This window comes from Microcaecilia unicolor, chromosome 2 (assembly GCF_901765095.1).
Source record: "Microcaecilia unicolor chromosome 2, aMicUni1.1, whole genome shotgun sequence".
NCBI classification, from domain to species: domain Eukaryota; kingdom Metazoa; phylum Chordata; class Amphibia; order Gymnophiona; family Siphonopidae; genus Microcaecilia; species Microcaecilia unicolor.
Window position 1 is genome coordinate 489,613,156 of NC_044032.1, and position 19,499 is coordinate 489,632,654.

The following is a 19,499-nucleotide window of genomic DNA, read 5'->3' on the forward strand; positions in this document are numbered from 1 at the left end:
CACTGTCTCCATAACGTCTGCTGCTCTCTGTACGTCAAAGCGAGAACCTATTACAGATGTTAAGCTACATGTTCTCCTGGCGAGAGCATGTTTTATCATTAACTTGTCTAAAAAGGCCAGAATGGGACTTCAAATTCCAATGGAATCAACATACCCAACCGTTATCTGTCAGTTTGTTTTAACTTCATTTTGGACTGTATTACCATAGTGGACATCTAAAATCAACTTGATAGAAGGGTGCCCCTTTAGCACCATTGGAAAATTGTTAGCACCTTGTGGCACACACTTGATTGGTTGGGATCAAAGGTTGACTTCTAGTCTCATACAGCAGCCTGGTCAAAGGCCAAAAGAATTCTCCATGTCAATTGTTTAGCATTCAGAGCAGTCTTTTACTCCATTAGAGTGTTTTGCAATCTCCTCTAGAGTCAATCACTGCTGATCCAGATGGACGCTTTGTCTCTGCCAGAAAGTAGCACAAATTTGGGATTTTGAATTTGTTTGTGTCTGGAAATCAATGTACTTAAATGTTGGGCAATCAGAACAACATAGTAGACAAGTTCAGTAGGGTACTTCAGCGTCCACAAATTGTCGTTAGATCATCAAAAGCATAAGACATTTTTTTGGAATTGATGCACTTTTCAAAAAGGTCTATTTGTCAGCAGTAGTATCACAAAGCAGCCCCTCTGATGTTCAGTGTACACATCCCCCATTAGCCTAGAGAGGATCGCACAAGCAGTAAACTGTAGTTGGCCTCTCCTTTGCACTTATCCACTCATCTCCCTAATAGCAAAACACCATACTTTTCAACCTTGATAACACAGAATGGGGATTCTCTTCTGCATCTCAGCCTCGTCATTGACTCTGACAGTATGGAAATTAAACAGTGCCTAGTGACCTCCATGAATCTACCACCTCCCATTCAGGACATCTAAGTGGCAACAAGAAAGCCTTCCACTAATTTCATATTCTTTTAAATGGAATAGGTTTTCAGTCTGGTTTGTCACTAATGGTCAGGACTCTTAACTGTCTACCACATACCATGCTGCAATAGGTATACCTGTAAAAGTCTTTTAGAAGAGTACATCTCTGTGCACTCTCAGACTATCTGGTCCTGATAGACAGAGCCTTGGCTGCTCAGTCGTTATTTCCTGGTTCATGAAAAGGTTTCTTCATGTCTGACAACCAGTAGAAGCTTGCTGAGCTATAGTATGTCAACGGCATCCTCATATCTCTCTTGAAACCATCATTTGAGTCCATGGAATTAAAATATCTCAAGAATCAAAGCTGGAAAGTTTCGTTTCTAGTAGCTGGACTTCATGTCTTGGTCACTTATAAACCTTACAGTCAGTTTTGTTGTAATAAAATAGTACTATATACTCTTCCTAAATTGCTTCCAAAGGTGATCACTTTCTTTCATGTAAATGAATAAATAATGCTGCCCACGTTTTATCCTAACCAGCACAAGTATCCACATGAGAATCCCCTCTACAAACTGGCCTGTATATGAGCTCTCACAGTCTGTCAAAGAGCATCATTTTTTAATCTAAGCAGCTGTTCCCCTCCTTTAACACTGACAGACTCAGCCTTGCAGTGGCAGGATGAATGCTAGCTAAATGGCTAGCTTCTTTTATCCCATTTTTGTTTTGAACAAATGGGTATCACTTTAATGGGTAGAGTCAAACCTCATCAGATCAGAGCCACTGTAGTTGTTGTGGCTTTTTTGACAGCATGTGAAAAGCAGTTGCTTGACCCTCACTTCTAGACAGCTTTTACTTAATCATCTTATTGGACCACTTTCCTGAACAATGGACATATTTTTCTGTAAAGTTGAATGGGACAACATGTACTTGTGTTTCTGATTACATCTTGCTTAGTGAGAAAGTTGCTTACCTGTTGCAGGGTGTTCTATATATGCAGCAGTATTAATCAGATACACAATCTCTCCCACCTCTGAGGTACATTAATTCTTGAGCTGTGGAGAACTGAGGAGTCTGTGGAGACAGCTGAACATAGGAAGGGTTACATAACACTCAAAATTTTACATTAATGCTGAAATCTGGGAAAGCTGTTCATATTGCCATGCCGTGTGTGTCTGATTTAGTCTTGCTGTCTATAGAGAATATATAGGTATACAATTTTATTTTAGCCATATTCTGTTACTAAATTTACGTACTTTCATACTCTACTTCAAATTGATATAGGAAACTTTCACTCGTATGTTTGATTTTCATAATCTACACTATATAACAGTGTTCTTCAGTGCATGCAAGGTCCAGGGGCCCATGGTGGCCCCTGGTGACCTCTGGGTTGGCCCTTATTCTGGCTTTATTTCTGCTACTCTCTGCCTTTGCCGTTATTCTGGCTTTTTTTCTTCTACTCTACCTTTCTACCCATGTTCATGATAGAAAGGGAGAAGTGGATGAGAAGAATTGTATGCTTGAAGGACAAGGCATTTCTCAATAGATGAAGAGAATGCATTTGGAAATGCCCAGCTCCCTGAGGATATGCCCAATAAAAACTTTGAAGGCAGGCTGGTGTGGTGAATGTCATTGACACACTGGTTAGCAGTGTCATGACCTCACCTGGGAAGGTATTTGACAGCTCTCCTTTAGCTTATTTGGATCCAAAGTGGCCCTGATCTAAAAATTAGTGAAGACCACTGCTATGTAGCATTCTTAAAAGTAAACTGCTCAATTTGTTACTCAATTACATAGTAGCTAAGTAAAGAACCAAGTTAGATATGAATACATATCAATCTAAAACAGCAGCAACAATTTTCTTGTAAACATCACAGATATGTAAAAGCAATGCAGTCAAACATTAAAGGTAAGTAAAACAGTGAAATAGATAAAAAAAAAGATAGTAGACAAAACCATAAATAGTATACTGTACTTTCAGCTAATGCAATGAAACAAAATGCGACGTAAGATGATTCTTTAAATCTCTAATGACATATTCAGACTCACAGTATCATCGGAAACATGGCACCTGTTATTTAATCATGGGCTTGAAACTTACATGTATCTTTTCTAGTGTGTGGTGTATGTTCTTATCTTGTGATCTAAAAAAAAATAAATGTAAAGGACTACTTTGATAAGTTAAATGCATATAGTTTAACCTTAAGCTGATGTATGTTACGAAAGTATTATGTAATTCCAATTAAGCAAATATCCCATTTATGCTGTATTTTGGGTACTCCACTGATACTGCCCAGGAAGCTCATCACCTTATAATGAATATTCCAACTTTGGTAGTTCTGTTGTTGCTGTGGTAGGTTAAAAACCATATCATTAATGTTTATGCCCCCCCTCTTTTTTTTTAAATTGAAAACAGAACCAAGATTTCCTTTTGCATGTGCCTCTTGGAAACAGCGGATCACAGCAAGAGACAGTAGGTGGCAGCAGAATAACTGTTGGAGCACAGCCAGTCCCACCACCTACAGACCTCAGTAATTCCACATCCTCAGACATAACGTGTAACTGCGAAGCCTGTAACGAGCGCAGGTGAGAGATTTGCTTCCAGCTAGCTCTAGAAAATTAGAACTGATGAAAACATAAAAAATCTGATATTAAGGATCATGGAATGTTCTACTATGATAAGATTTAATTTTCACTTTTTTTCTGTTATCAGTGTGTGTGCATGTGTTTGGTTTCAGAAAATGGCGAAATCTTCACAGAACAAATTATGTTAATTTAAAGTTCTAATTTTAAGTGCATTAAATAAAAACAAGTTCAGAATATAGAAGTATAGGGATCACATGATGTGGTAGGAAGGGGAGGCAGCATGTGTCTGGTGCTCCACTAATACCCCTAATCTACACATAATTGAGAGGTGGAAATTCTGGCCCAAGAGGGCAGCAGGTGCTTTATCAAATGCTAAAATCTAAAAGACCTGAGGGGCAGGAGCAGATAAAGGAGGATCTGCAGAGTCCAGACATCTGAAAAAAGCAGAGTCAGATCCCAGTTTCCAATGCTGGTGCAATGATTAAAGAGCTTATGGCCAGCTTATTGTACTTGGAAGAACTATCATCTTTGTGTATTCTTTTACATTATTTTTATTAAAAAGGTAACATACAGCCAGCTAGAAATACAGCTAGAATAGAACCAATGGTTCAGCAAGGTGATAAATGCAAAGAACAATCAAACAATTTTTGTAATTTTTCTTACACCCCCCCCCCCAAAAAAAAAAGAAAGATCTCTAGAGAACCTTTTCACTGTCCCAGTACCAATAATTAATGCATATAACCATGGCCAATCCAGGTCACAAATACCTGGCAAGATCCCCAAAAAGTTCAGTACATTTTATGCTGCTTATCCCAGAAATAAGCAGTGGATTTTCCCCAAGTCATTTTAATAATGGTCTATGGACTTTTCCTTTAGGAAGCCGTCCAAACCCTTTTTAAACCCCGCTAAGCTAACCGCCTTTACCACGTTCTCTGGCAACGAATTCCAGAGCTTAATTACACATAATTGCTTCTTCTTTAATTTATGAGCTAGAAGCCTTCCTGAACTATTGGCACACTCGAAATATTGATTCTAGCTTAACAGCGATATCCTCTAAATCCAGTGCTTGTAGGTCATTACGTAATTTAGTTAGCAACAATAACTTATCAGGGGCCAGACATCCCGGCGTGTGTGTGTATTCTAGCTGATAGATCTGGTGACGTAAGACCTCTTTCTGTTGTGCTTGATGCATCCTGCTGTAAGCGATCAGAGCAATAATCTTTCTTCAAAGTACAGCCTTCAGTGCTTCCCAAAAGTGATGGGAGACACCTCAGGAGTAGCATTGAATTCAAAATATTCCTTCATGGCAGTCTCCACCTGGGAGATATTTTGTGGGTCAAGAAAAATGCTATTATTACACTTTCAAAATCGCTTACTCTTTCCAGACTCTTCTGGTGCATGGTCAGACCACACCCTGGCCTCAATGGCTGAATTTAAACCCCAAACATTTAAGGATACCCAAGTTTGTGGACGGTTCATGTTTTAGAACTTAAGAGAATAAGTGCACAAGAAATTATCAAAACCTCTCCCAAAACAATGTCCATCTTCTCTAGGCCATACCTGAATTGTTAAAATGAAAATGTCTTCTTGATACCAAGAGAAACATGTGAAACCTCTCCCTGTGTAGCCCCCCAATCCCTCCCCAACCCCCCCCCCCCCAATCAAAATTGGCAATGTATGTATTGGGCCAGAAGGAAGTAACCTCATCTCCTCGGTCTTGCAGCCATCAGCAACTCAGATCCCTTCTGGATTGTGCATGGAACACAAAATAAATCACTGTATTCCCCCTCCCCCCCCCCACACACACATAGAAGAAACCCAACAATGACCGCTGTAGCTCTAGCTTAAGCCAAACTACAACAAGGTGAAGATCCTTCTGATTTACAGCTTAAGGAGGGCACGAATTTAACTGGGAACATCTATATGATGATTCAAAGCCCCCATCTACAAACTTAATATTTTTAGAGAGTAACAAGAGGACATTCTCATCTTTTCTTCTGTTCCCCTGACACCAGTGTTGGCTGGTAGGAATCCTTGATGTTAATTGCTCCCGTGGTTCTAGCCACAAATTTGCCTCCTGCAGGATCACTTGAGCTTCCTTTGTTTACATGACTGTGCATTTTATTATTCACCGTAAATGAGAGAGAGGCCAAAGGGGTAGTGCCATTGATCTCAAATGTTTTGTTCATTAAGACGGCCTGTGACCTCTCTGAACTCCCTTCGCCTCCTTAAGGTGATAAGTGACAAATTGGCGACAAAAAGTTCAATCTTTGCTCCATCAAACATAATATGACCCACTTGTTAGGCTGTTTGCAAGATCTGCTCTTTCTGAGGGAAATGAAGAAAGCATGCTATGATATCATGAGGGCGATCTGGGGAATGAAGTTCTAGGGCACGGTGTGCTCGTACACTTGAATGACAATTGCTCCGAGCCTGGGTATGCCGCTTGCAGAAAAAGCTGACAAATCTGTTGCACCAGGGATGCCACACCTTTGCCCTTGTCCCTCTCTGGTAGGCCCCGCGTCTAAATATTTTCTCCATGCCCTGTTCTCGCTATCGTCCACCTTTAGTAACAGCTGCTCATACTTAGCATTATGACTGTCATATTTTTTATTCAGGTCCAGCATGTCCTGGTGAGCGCTCTTCAAACTCATTCAGGTGCTGTCCCATGTCGATTTTTTTAATGGAGGCCTTTCATGTCTGCAAGCAAATCCCGTTTGACACTCAGGATAGCTGCTTTTAGTTCAGACATCCAGTGAGAGCTCCTCCTTGGAAGCTGAGCTTGTGAGTTTGTTTCACCATCACTCTCAAGCATTGCCCCCTCGAAGTCCATTCAGTTCCTCTCCTGCGCCTTTGCAGCCGCGACTCCGGGCTCAGATTGTTCGCTGGTGTGCAAGCAGAGATTTGCAGGGTCCGTTCATGGCTTTTTACATCCAGTCGAGACTCCGTTCATATCCGCTACGTATGGGGACATGCAGCTGATGTAAGAGTCCGGTTGGGAGAGCTTATTATAGCGAAAAACAAGCCTGAGGACTAAGCAGCCATCCAGCTGGGTGACGTCACTACGTCCTCTCACCTGCCCTTTTCTTATGTGTATGAAATTATTTCCCCATGTAAAACAGCATTCACTGCCTCCCAAAAGAGAACCGGTTAATAGAAAAATAATCTTTATTATGATCCACATAATCCCACCATTTACTCTGTGTAAAAAAAATAAATAAATAAAAAAGAAATGTAGTATTGTATTAGATATTTAGGGAGCCTCCAGTGAAAATCTCTCAAGTCCCGTGGGCCACACTCTAACTCGAACAAGATGAAAGCATGATCTGAAACTTGAAACGGTCTTATCATAGCCTGAATCAGACGAGAAGCCAATTCAGTTGACAATAATAAGTAATCAGTACTAGATGACGTGTCGTGGGCCCGTGAATGAGTATAGTCTTTTTCACCTGGATGAAAGAGACACCAAGAGTCCAAAAGATCAAGTACAGTACACAATAAAGGGATTCCCTTTGAATAGTCAATGGGGCCAACCCTAGATCGAGAGAATGAAAAACAGAGTTAAAGTCTCCCCCCTCCCCCCGACATGATTATGGGGACCTTATCAAATGTTTGCAGGTTTCCAATTTTTAAAGAAAGATTTATCATACTTATTGGGAGCATAAACATTTACCAAAATTGCGAGACCATGGTCTAGCACCACATGGGCTATGAAGTATTGCCCCAATGGATCTATAATTTCCAAAAGCAGGCCTTTACGAAATAATATAATGACCCCAATTTTCCTATTGGGCGAAGGACCCTCTAAATAATACCCCACCCATCAATGATACAGCGTTTTGTGTTCTATGGAGTTTAAATGTGTCTCCAGTAGGAACTGCTGTACCATTTGTCTTCAGCACCTGCAGTATCTTAGTACGCTTAGTAGGTGAGGAGATACCACCGACATTCCAAGACACCAGCTTTACTCTCATCAACACTGGCGGCAAGGAAGATCAGTGTCCAAGGAATAATGGCTTCCAGTAACAGGATGTCCCAGTCTACATCCTCCTCCACAGCAACAGTGTTCACAGGTGCAGGATAGGATGATGAAAAAGTGATAGGGGGAAAACAAAACATGGTGCTCCAATGAAAACCCCAAGAAAAGGGAACATCCCTCACCTCACCCCTCCCCAACCAACCCTACTTTACCCTCCTGAATCTGCTTTAGCTCCCAACCCCTCCTTCCCCTTAGACTACCAACTGAGTTTACTACATAAACTCCTCATGTGTAAGTACTTCTCCCCTCTCTGGATGCAGGGCCCTCCACGAAGGAGACTAAAACGGAAAAAAAAGGGCAAAATCTGCCAATTCAACCATATTGCCAGAACCCTTCACGCCTCCCCTACAGATCCACCCCCCCCCCCCCAAAAACAAAATACAGAAGCTGATAAAGAAAACTAAGATACATCTCCAATGATCTATGTCACAACGAGCAATAGAAAGAAGAATTAAACAGGACAGTTAGTCCAGCAGAATAAGGAGGGGGAACCATAAGTCCAAACTATAGAATGATGTTTCATCTGCTCATATAAGTACAGCAGAAGCCAGAAGAAAACAGAGCAAATGAAGGATAGCAGGAACCACACAGCGTGGCCCTAGCACCCTTAAACAATAACGACCGCCGATCACATGATTTAATAAAATCACACTCTCCGAGAAACCTCAAAATGGGTGATTGCTAGGTACAGAGGGTACTCAAAAACTTGTGGGGAATATTCCTGGAGCCCAAAAAAGCAACTTTGATGATGCCAGAGACATATCAAGACCCAGGAGAAGAGCCCGTAGAGTTCAAATTTAGGGAGTCAATAAAATCCTCAGCCAAATCCACATCTTCAAAAAACTTGTCATCCCCTTCTTGTCGCACATACAGTTTGGCTGGATATAATTAGGAAACCCTGATTTTCTTGGCATAAAGAGTTGCACAAATAGGAGCGAAGGCTTTCCTAGCCATGGCCACATGTGCTGAATAGTCTTGAAAACAGTGAATAGCTTTTAAAATGACCTATTATGACCATAATTCAAGATCGTCAATATCACAACATGAGATCTGGTAGTAAGTTGTCTTAAGGGGCCCACCCGATGGGTGTGCTCCACCTGCAGCAGCCCTAGATGGTGGCCCGGCTGCACTGATTGTGGAATCCAATGTTCCAGGAAGCCTAATAGTTTCAAATCCCTTAAATTCTCTTGGCAACCAGTTAAGGTGAATCTTATTCCGATGGGAGCAATTCTCCAAGTTGTCAACTTTAGCTTCCATCTTCGCCATATTGTCACACAGTTCCTCCATCGGACCCGCTCCTGCCGCTTTATTGTCCTCCACATCGCTCACACACTGTTGCAAGTGATTCAGATACAAATGAAAACATCCAATCTCTCATGGGTATCTTATGCTGTATCCTAAAGATCTTGCAGCAGCTTATCAAGAACGGCTTTCACCGCTGCTATTACCTTGTAGTGATTTCAGCCATCCACATGGAACTAACTGAGGGACTGAGTGGGGCGTGCATATCTGCCATCTTTCCTTCAGGCACCTTACTCCGCTCAGTTACCCTCCGCTGAGATTTGGATGCCATTCTAGGGGATTGATGAGATGGAACATCAGTCCGAGGATGTCTCAGGATCAAGAACAGAAGGATCTCTCCTGAGGGCAATCAGTAAGATTTTGCAGCTGCAATAATTAGATTAACAAGGAGTGCAGGATCTCCGTGTTTCAGCGTTTGCTCTCCAGTATGGTACTACATGATCCCCAGCATCTTCTGGTTTTTGCTGTTCCCTTTTTTACCTGTTTGATCACCTTCATGTTCTGCTCTTGTACACGTAATTACTGCTCCCTTGGGTTTTTGCAACTTAAATGCACGACCCTCCTTTTTTTTTTTTAGCATTATGTATTAGGTGTCAAATTCTAGATTAATCTCCAAATTTAGCTATATGCCTCCTCATGTTATCTCACTTTTCCTTTGCATATTTTGGTATCCTCTGTAAAGGGGTAAACCTTACCAAACAATCACTCACAACGTTGTTAGAAAGAATGAGACCAGGGACAATATCTGTGGCACACCACTGGTAACACTATTCTTCTCGAGTGAGCTCCATTTACCACTGCCCTTTGTCACATTCCACTTAACCAGTTTCTAACCAAGGCAAACACATTAGGGCTAATACCAGGAGTGTTCAGTTTATTTATGTCACCTTAGCAGAACTGTGTCAAAGGCATTGCTGAAATCTAAATACAACACATCTAATAATCTTTTGATCCAGATCTCTGATCACGCAGTCAAAGAAATTAATCAGATTTGTCTGACAAGACCGCCTTCTTGTAAAATAATGCTGCCTATGATCATATAATCCTTTGGATTCCAGAAACTGCATTGTCCTCTGTTTTAGCAGTATTTCCATGAATTTACTCACCACACAGGTCAAAGTAATTGGCCTGTAGTTCCCAACCTCTTCCTTCTGCTTTTTTAGAGAGGTACCATATTCGCCATTTTCCAGTACTCAGAGACCACTCCCAACTCAAAGCATTCAAAAGTCTGCAGAGACACCAGAACCCCCTTAAATTCAGCACCCACGGATATATTTCATCCAGCCCCATCTCTTTATTTAATTTTAGCTTAGCTAGCTCCTCATGAACAAAACTGTTTGAGGTCTACCTCACTTCTTTTCCTATTATTTTTCTGCAGTCTTCCAACTGGCCTGTCATCTGTAAACACAGAGCAGATGTATTAAACAATTCAGCTTTGTCCTCAGCTTCTACATATTCCTTCCCTTCACCCCTGAGTCTGATAGTGGCATTTTTGTACTTCCTCGGATCAGTAACATATCTTAAAAAAAAAAAAAAAGTCTTGTCCCCCATTTTATTTCATTGGCTATTCTTTCTTCCATTTGCATCTTTGCTTCCCTGACTACTGGCTTACCTTAGTTTTTCTAGATGTTGTTGCTTTTGTTTTTTCTTCAGTCTCTTACAGTTTATAAAAACTAATCTCTTGCTGCCTTACCTTTACAGATATTACTTTCGTGAATCATAGCAGCCTCCCTTTCCTAGTCTGTTGACTTTCTTAACAAAAAGCTTCATGGCCCTTAAAATTGCTTCTTTCAGTTCTTGTCCACTACTTGTCTACTTTCCCCAGATGTGCCCATCTACCACCTTGAGGCATTTCCTCCATCTTGCCAAAGTTAGTTTTGTTGAAGCCTATTACCCATGCTTCTGAATGAACCTTTTCATGTGTCTTAATATTGAACCACACCGTTCAGTGATAGCTGGATGCCAGATGATCACACACTTAAAATCAGAAACACACTCTTCAGTTGTAAGCACCAGTGCCCAGATGATCAAAAGCCCTGCGCTGTTCCAAACAGCTCTCTAAAAATAGCGCTGGAACAGAGTGGGGCTTTACTGCCCCTATGATCAGAGATATAGCATACAAATTTATGTGCGCTATTATCTCTGATAATAAGGTAAAGTGCGGAAGGATTATGCCAGAGCATGTGCTCAGGCACAATTCTCCCACACTTGTTTGACAGGTTTGGGCTGTGAAAAGCCCAGACCTGTCAAACACACATGGGCTGGAGGTCCGTGGGACCACCAGACCCCAAACAGCATGTCCCTGATGGCCTAGTGCCCCCCCCCATCCCTACCCTGAGCCAGCGACATGACAGTCCCCCCCCCCCCCCCCAAACACAAGTTCAGGGAGATCCGGTGAGTCTCCAGTCCCCCTAACCTTCCCTAGCATTCCTCCAAGAAAAGCCGTGGGGGCTCAGTGGGCCGTGAATCAAGCCCCCCCACCCGACCTGGTGGTTCTTGCGGACCTCTTTCCCACCCCCTACCTGTTGGAGGAGGGAGGTAGACTAATTCAGGTCAGCTGCAGTGCTACCTCTCCAGCAGGCAAGAACATAGAATAACTTTCTTGTAGGACAGTTCAAACCTAGCTACTATTTATTTATTTTATTTGTTGCATTTGTATCCCACCTTTTCGTTTTTATAATCTTGGCTGTTAAGTTTCTACCTCTAGAAAAAATTTCAGTTTAAACCACGGGGAAAAGGGATTGTACACTATTTATTTATTTTATTGCATTTGTATCCCACATTTTCCCACCTTTTTGCGGGCTCAGTGTGGCTTACAATACATTGTAAATCATGGAAATATGATTTGTTACAACTCGGTTATGGATTACATTGTGAGGAGTTATACGAGACAAAGTCAAAGTGTCGTTAAGGGAAAAAAACAATGGAAAAGAACAGTAAAACGGTGGAAAGAAACAACGGGAAACTAATAGGGCAATATATAATAGCAAGAGAACATTTGGTATACATTTTTCTGTGAGTAAAGGTATGAGTGTGGTAAGATTACGGGGGATGAGAATTCAGAAGTGGATGTATTGATGCATTACTGAACAGTGAGTGTGGACTTTATGTGTTTTGGTTCTTTCCGTAGATTTTATCAAAAAGATGGGTCTTCAATAGTTTGCGGAAGGTGGCTAGCTCGTAGATCGTTTTCAGGTTGCACGGCAGTGTATTCCAGAACTGCGTGCTCGTGTAAGAAAAGGTTGACGCGTGCAGCGTCTTGTATTTCAAGCCTTTGCAATTAGGGAAGTGGAGGTTGAGGAAAGTTCGGGATGATCTTTTAGTGTTTCTGGGTGGTAAGTCTATTAAGTCAGACATGTAGGCTGGGGCTTCACCGTGAATGATTTTGTGGACTAATATGCATACTTTATGTTTAAGTCATTTTTATTAGAAAGTAGAGAAACACACATTTCAAAAATATCCGGAACAACATATCTATAACAAGGTCGTGTATAACAAGCATTAATCATTAGTAGGTGTTTTATGATGAGTCCCCCCCCCCCCCCTTTTCCCCTCCCTTTTACCCCTGTTCCTCAGATTCGTTGCCTATCTTATTTTAGAATCCTATAAGCCTTACCTCAGTTCCCTCTCCCTGTCCTCTCTTTCTTCCCATGATCCCAGTCCCTTCCCCCCTAACCCATTTCTAAACATTTCACACGAAAGAACAGTCAGTTCACAATAAGGGAGAAGTCTCCAATTGTTGTTGTATTCTGGTTAACTTGTTTAGTATTTGTCGTTTTATGGTGGGTTGTAGTGTAGTCCAATATCTTTGCCACACTCAACGAAATGCCAGCACATCACTATGTCTGCGTGCCGAGGCGGCTATCCCACAAAGCTCTAAGTTCAGAAGTTCTGTCATTTTTGTCCTCCATAACTCTCTTGTGGGGGCAAGGGCCTCTCTCCATTGAAGCAAAATCACTTTTTTCCCGACTACTGTTACTCGCTGAAGAAACCCCACTAGTCCTGCTGGGATGGGCCTTTTCAGTGCGAAGTTATCAAATAAGATCAATGGGTGAACGTCCATTTTCCGCCTCCAACACAGACCCACCTCTGTCAGGACTCGGGTCCAAAACTGGAAGACAAACGGGCAGAGCCAGAACATATGTCCCAATGTCGCCACTGCTGCTCCGCATTTAAGGCAGGTTCCTGTTCCAAAACCCGCTTTCAGCGCTCTGGCCGGTGCTATGTAATATCGCAATGCAAATTTATACTGTTGCTCCCATTGTCGAATGAAATGGGTTCTGCGCTGGATAGCTAATAAAAACCCCTGTAGCATTTCAGCCGTGAATGTTGTTCCCAGATCCTGCGCCCAGTCCACTGCAGTTTTTATGTAATCAATATCCTCTGTTGTATCCAGGAGGGATCTGTGGTGGAACCGCAACGGCACAACCCCCTGTGCTCCCAACGTAAGCGCCACAGACAGAACATCCTGCACATCTTCGCTGAGGTTTAATGCTCCTAATGAATGGGCGTAATGCCTCACCTGGGTGTGTGCATAAAAATCACAGTTGGGGATTCCATATTCCCGTTGTAGGTCTCCAAAGGTTTTAATCTGTCCTTCTTCATCAAGCAGCTGAATATAGGTAGTGTAGTCCCCTCCGTCTCCAGCGGACAAATGCTGTGGCAGTAGTGCCATCTGGGAATTCCGGGTTCAAGTTCAAGGAGAGAAATGGGGTTGCAGCCGCAGAAAACCCATGCCTGCGACACAACCATCTCCACGCTGCTCTCGCCGAGAGCACAAAACAGCTTAACCGCGGTGTGTCCACTGATCTCTTTCTTGTGGTATGAAGCAGGCAGCTCAAGTGCGTCTCTGGTGTCAGTGAGGCTTCTAGGCTCGTATTCGTGAAATGTTCAGTCCCTGTAAGCCAGTCTCTAATATGCCGCATGGTGCAAGAGACAGTTAAATAACGAACATTAAGTAGCCCCATGCCCCCATGGTCTTTGGGTTTGTATAGCACATCTAATGTTATTCGGGGTCTCCTATTATTCCACAAAAACTTTCTTAATGCTCCCTTCAATCTCTTCTCCTCTCTCCCCCGCAGGTACATCGGCAGCATCTGAAACTTATACAGCCACTTAGGGGCTATCATCATATTATATAACGCAATCCGCCCCGCCAAAGAGAGAGGACAAGAACCCCAAATTCCCAGCAGTCGCTCAGTCTCCCCCAGCAAAGGCAATACATTCTCCTTGTATAACTCGTGTATCTGGACTGGGACCTTCACCCCTAGGTACTTCAACTGCCCCTCTGCCCAACTGAAAGGGAAAGGGCCCACCCACTTCTGTTTAGTTGCATGTGATATAGGAAGTGCTAGGGATTTTGAAAGATTTAAACTAAATCCTGACAGGTCCCCGTATTTTTTTATCTCCGCTAACAGGCCTGATACCGAGGTATGCGGATCATCCACCAAAAGCAGCAGGTCATCCGCGTATGCTAAGAGCTTCACTATATCTTTGCCCACCTTCATCCCCTTGATTTGTGGGTTGGCCCTGATAGAGCACAGCAATGGCTCCAGTGAGATTAGAAAAAGCAACGGCGACAGGGGGCAACCCTGCCTCGTGCCCTTCTCTATCGAGAAATCCTCGGTTTTCACCCCATTTACCAGCAATCTCGCCCGCGGATCTGTATAGAGTGTTATAACTGTCTGTAGGAACCACCCCTGAATTCCGACCCACTTTAGGGCCTCAAACATAAATGGCCATAATACCCTGTCAAAGGCACGTTCTGCATCTAAGCTAATCACTAAACCGCCGGGGGCTCTTTCCGGCGCCTCTATCATGGCTGCGATTAGCTTTCTCACATTAAGTACTGAGTGGCGACCCCTAACAAAGCCTACTTGATCCCCCCCAATTACGGAGGGGAGCACCTGTGCTAATCTCTCTGCCAAGATCCGTGACAGAATCTTGATGTCCACATTTATGAGAGAGATGGGCCTGTATGCTACTGGGTCCGCTAGGTCCCTTCCCGGCTTGGGGAGTAGACTAATCAGGGCTTCATTGGCATATTTAGGGAAATGGCCTCTCTCAATCGCCTCTTCATACAGTCCTAGCAAGGGTCTCATTAATTGTGGTTTAAGGATCTTGAAAAATTCCCCCGAGAACCCGTCTGGGCCAGGCGCCGAATATTGTTTCAGCGCCTGTATCGCCTCCAGGATTTCCTTTGCACGTAAAGGAGAGTTCAGGGAGTCTACCTGACCCACCTGTAACTGTGGCATCTGTACCTGTTTCAGATATTCTCGGATCTGCTCTCTCAGATCCGTTTCTACTCTCTCTCCTTTATACAGGGCCTTAAAGTGTGCTTGAAAAATTTGTGCTATATGTTCTGGGTTCGAGGTACTGAGTCCCGCCTTATTCCGGAGTTGCATTACCACATGCGGTTTGCGGGCCCCTTTAATAAGTCGCGCCAGCATACCCCCTGGTCTATCTCCAAATCTACTCAGATTGTATTTGCGTACTACCGTCGCCCGCCCATGTCTTTCATGCAGTAAACTATTTAGTTCCGTTCGCGTAGCTATCAAGACTTCCAGCAGGGCCTGAGTGGGGTTCCCCGCGTACCTCCTTCTAGCTTTCCTCACCCTCCGCTCCAGCTCCACCACCTTCTGTGCTATTTGGCGATTCCTCCTGCTGACATATGCTATCACCTCTCCCCTGATGACAACCTTCGCAGTGGACCAGTAAAGTCCCGGGTGATCTATATGTTGCGCATTTGTCGTCGCAAAATCTTCCCACTTTTGGGTAAGGTATTTGGTAAATTCCGGTGAGGGGTAAAGGTACGCCGGGAACCTCCAGCCCCCCGCCCCTTGATAATAGGGCTGAGGCTCAAGGTCTACCCAGACCATGGCATGATCCGAGATCTCCTCAGGATCAATTACCGCCTCCACAACCTGAGGAAACAACCCTTGTGACACTAAAATATAATCCAACCTTGACTGGGTCCCATGGGCCCTCGAGGTATGCGTATAGTCTCGCTCCTCTTCATGTAACAGTCTCCAGGGGTCCACGACCCCCAGTCCTCCACAAAAGGTCTCCAGAATTCTACGCCCATGTCCCCCCTCTTCTGCAAGTCGCCCGGTTCTATCTAACCGCGGATCCAGTACCTGGTTCATATCCCCCGCCACTATTATTGGATCTGTCCCATATTGTTGGCATTTTGCAAACAATTCTGCAAAGAATTTTTTCCCTCCCGTTTGCGGGGCATACACTGCCACCAGCAGTCTAGTCTGCCCCTGCAAGTTCAGCCGCACTCCTATATAATGCCCTTCTTTATCTGCGAACAGCAAGCTCGCCCCCACCGCCACGGCTTTATTAAGTAAAATGGCTACCCCTCCACGTCTCCCCGAGGCTGGGGAACATAATACCTCTCCCACCCAGTGCCTCTTCAGTTTTTTACTCTCTTCTAATGATAGTCTGGTTTCCTGGATGCATGCAATTCCCGCCCCATGTCTCTTCAACGCGCCCAGTATCTTTGCCCGCTTAGCCGGTGATGTGATGCCGCCCACATTCCAGGAGATTAATCTAACATTTTTCCCCGACCGGTTAACCATCGTAATCTATCCCATCGTGTTCAAAAGTCTCCATCCATTTTGTCTTCCCCAGGGGTCCCAGCCTCCCCCCAGGGATTGTATCAAGTGCAATACTTCCTCTGACCCATTGGCCTCCCCGGACAAGTGTCAAGTTCGCCAGGGGCCCTTGTCTTTCCTTCCTGCTCTTCCATTCTTGTGTGCCGCTTAAAAATTCTTCCCCCCCCCTCCCACCTCCTCCCCTCCCAATCATCCTCCCTCCCAACTGCCCATCCCATCCCCCCTGCGTACCTTCCCGGTTCTCCCTGCCCATTATGCTGGAATGGGTATGAGGGCTTCCCGTACCTCCCGGTTCCCGCTCCAACCCAAATTTACTGTATATTGAATACCAAGAAAATCACATTGTTTTATCTCCCAAGGCATACCTTTGCACATGTATTAACTCATATCACATTTAAAGCTCTTAATTACAGCTCAACTGGTCTCTGCATCTCCAGGTTGTGCATTTTCCTTCAGCTCATTCACAAATTTTCCCGCCTTCTGGGCATCGTCAAACTGTTTCCATCGTCCCTCGTGTCTGATCTTTAAGATTGCAGGGTAGATTAACATGAAAGTGACTTGTTTCTCATGCAGCGTTTTGCAGATCGGGGTGAATTTCTTTCTCTTCTCCTGCAGTGCCGCTGAGTAATCTTGAAAGATGCGTATCATGTGTCCATCGTATCGGAGCTCATTTCTTTTTTGACGGGACCCTCTCAGGATTTCTTCCTTGTGCACGTAATTGTGCACTTTGATGATCACTGTTCTTGGAGACTGCCGTCCATCTTGTTTGGGGCCTATGCGGTGTGCCCGCTCAAGACAGAGCCTCCCCGCGCTATCCGACAGGGCAAACTCGTCCGTCAGCCACTTTTCAAGGACCGACGAGAGGACCCTGTCCGTCACCGTTTCCGGCAGCCCCACAAGCCGTAGATTCCCTCGTCGGGATCTGTTCTCAAGATCATCTAGCTTTGTCGACATCGCTTGTAATGTGCTAGCCATAGATTTCACTTGTTGTGCAGTGGGGCCCGCCCGGTCTTCCACCTCCGACACCCGTCTTTCGAGCTCTCCTGTTCTCTGGGTGGTCTCCGTTATGAGCGCCTCTAGGCTCGACACCTTGGCATACAGCTTTTCTAATTTGGGATCTAAAGCAGCGCTCATCGCTTTGGTGAGTTGCTGTAGTTGCTCTGCTGTGAACGAGGCGTTCCCGCCTGCCGTCAGGCTTTCCGCCATGCTGCCCGGTGTCTTCAGCTTGTCTTTGTCTTTTTTCCCCCCTCTGCTCGTCATTGTTCTCGCTGGCGAGTTTAAGTATTTGTCCATGGGGTATTTATCTTTCTGTTGGTTTGTCTCTTGGGTCTCGATCATAAGAAATTTCGGTATTTAATCCGATTTAAAGGGAGCTTGGGCCCGGGAGAGCACGAGACCACGTCTTCTCTCTTCAGAGCATCACGTGACCCCCCTTATGCATACTTTATAAGTAATGCGTTCTTTGAGTGGGAGCCAGTGTAGCTTCTCTCGTAAGGGTTTTGCACTTTCATATTTTGGTTTTCCCAAAGATGAGTCTGGCTGCTGTGTTCTGGGCTGAAGTTTCCTCAGTATTTGCTCTTTACAACCTGCTTATATTGAGTTGCAGTAATCCAGATGGCTGAGTACGAGGGATTGCACTAGGCTGCGGAAGACGGATCTTGGGAAGAATGGTCTTATTCTTTTCAGTTTCCACATGAAAACTAATAATACTTCCCTCTCTTATATTTTTATTTTCTTCCTAAAACTGAACTCGGCCCTTCAGTGCCTTCTAGAGACTATCTTTTAATGCAGTGGCAGAAACTTCAAGTTTTAAAACTATGGGGAAAAGGGTATGGAGACTAGCTAATAAAGTTTACTTACTTTTTTTTTTATTTTAAAATTCTGTGTTTATCAATATCCTACAATTCCTCTTTTAAACCCTAATCTTTATGTTACCAAGCTCAGAATAAAATAATGTCACCCATAGTGGTGTCCTCTTCTGTCAGAGCTTCTCCGAAGAGCCCTAGCTGCTTTAGCCGTTCTTCATAGGGAAGTCGTCCCATCCTCTTTATCGTTTTTGTCACCCTTCTCTGTACCTTTTCTATTTCCGCTATATCTTTTTTTTAAAGATGCGGTAACCAGAATTGCACATAGTATTCAAGGTTCAGTTGCACCATGGAGCAATACAAAGGCTTTATAACCTTACTTTTGTTTTCCATTCCTTTCCTAATAATGTCTAACATTCTATTTGCTTTCTTAGCCGCCGCTGCACACTGATCAGAGGGTTTCAACGTATCATCAGTGGCGCCTAGATCCTTTTCCTGGGTGGTGATTCCTAATGTGGATCATTGCACTATAGTTTGAGTTCCTCTTTCCCACCTGCATCACTTTGCACTTGCTCACAATAAACATCATCTGCCATTTGGATGCTCAGTCTCCCAGTCTTGTAAGGTCCTCTTGCAATTTTTTGCAATCTTCTTGTCCCTGTATGATTTTCGTAAGAATCCTAGCATGAACTGTTATTGATGTCATGAAGATAACTTTTGGTGAGGGCCAAAAGTTATTAGTCTGTATTGATGTAACTGTTATGTTCCTTAGCCCTGCAGCAGGCTATATCTTCAGCTTAAGATAAGCTTAGCCGCCCCCCCCCCCCCCACAATGCTGACCTTGTTGAAATGATTTATCTCCTTATCAGAATGTAATCACAGGATATATTTTGTTACCTCTTGTTCTTCATTCTGGAGTTCCACAGGGATTGGCATTGTCGATTATCCTTCGTTATGTTTGTCACCTATTTATGGAGATTTGGTACATTCAGGAGTTTGCAAGTGATATTCAGTTTTTTTTTGTTTTGTTTTGATGGCTCTGTTGATGGGGCTTCTTACTCATTGTGTCCATCAAATTGAAGAATAGTTATCTAGAAGTAAGTTGCCTTTGAATTTGTAAAGCTGAGGTGATAGTTTGTAGTAGATCCTATGTTCATGATATTCCAGAATATGTGATGGATGGTGGAATTTATGTGCTTTTGTTGACTTAAGTGCATTGTCTTGGTGTAAT

The 19,499-nt window shown here is 43.7% G+C and overlaps 1 protein-coding gene across 2 annotated transcripts in view; it reads left to right on the top strand.

The window, feature by feature from the left end:
• FAM193A (family with sequence similarity 193 member A) overlaps positions 1–19,499 on the top strand; it is a 328,734-nt gene that overhangs the window by 47,234 nt on the left and 262,001 nt on the right. For both annotated transcript variants that reach the window (XM_030191118.1, XM_030191119.1), the window contains exon 4: positions 3,334–3,503. In XM_030191118.1, the coding sequence (XP_030046978.1) occupies positions 3,334–3,503 (170 nt within the window). The remainder of the gene's footprint in view (positions 1–3,333; positions 3,504–19,499) is intronic.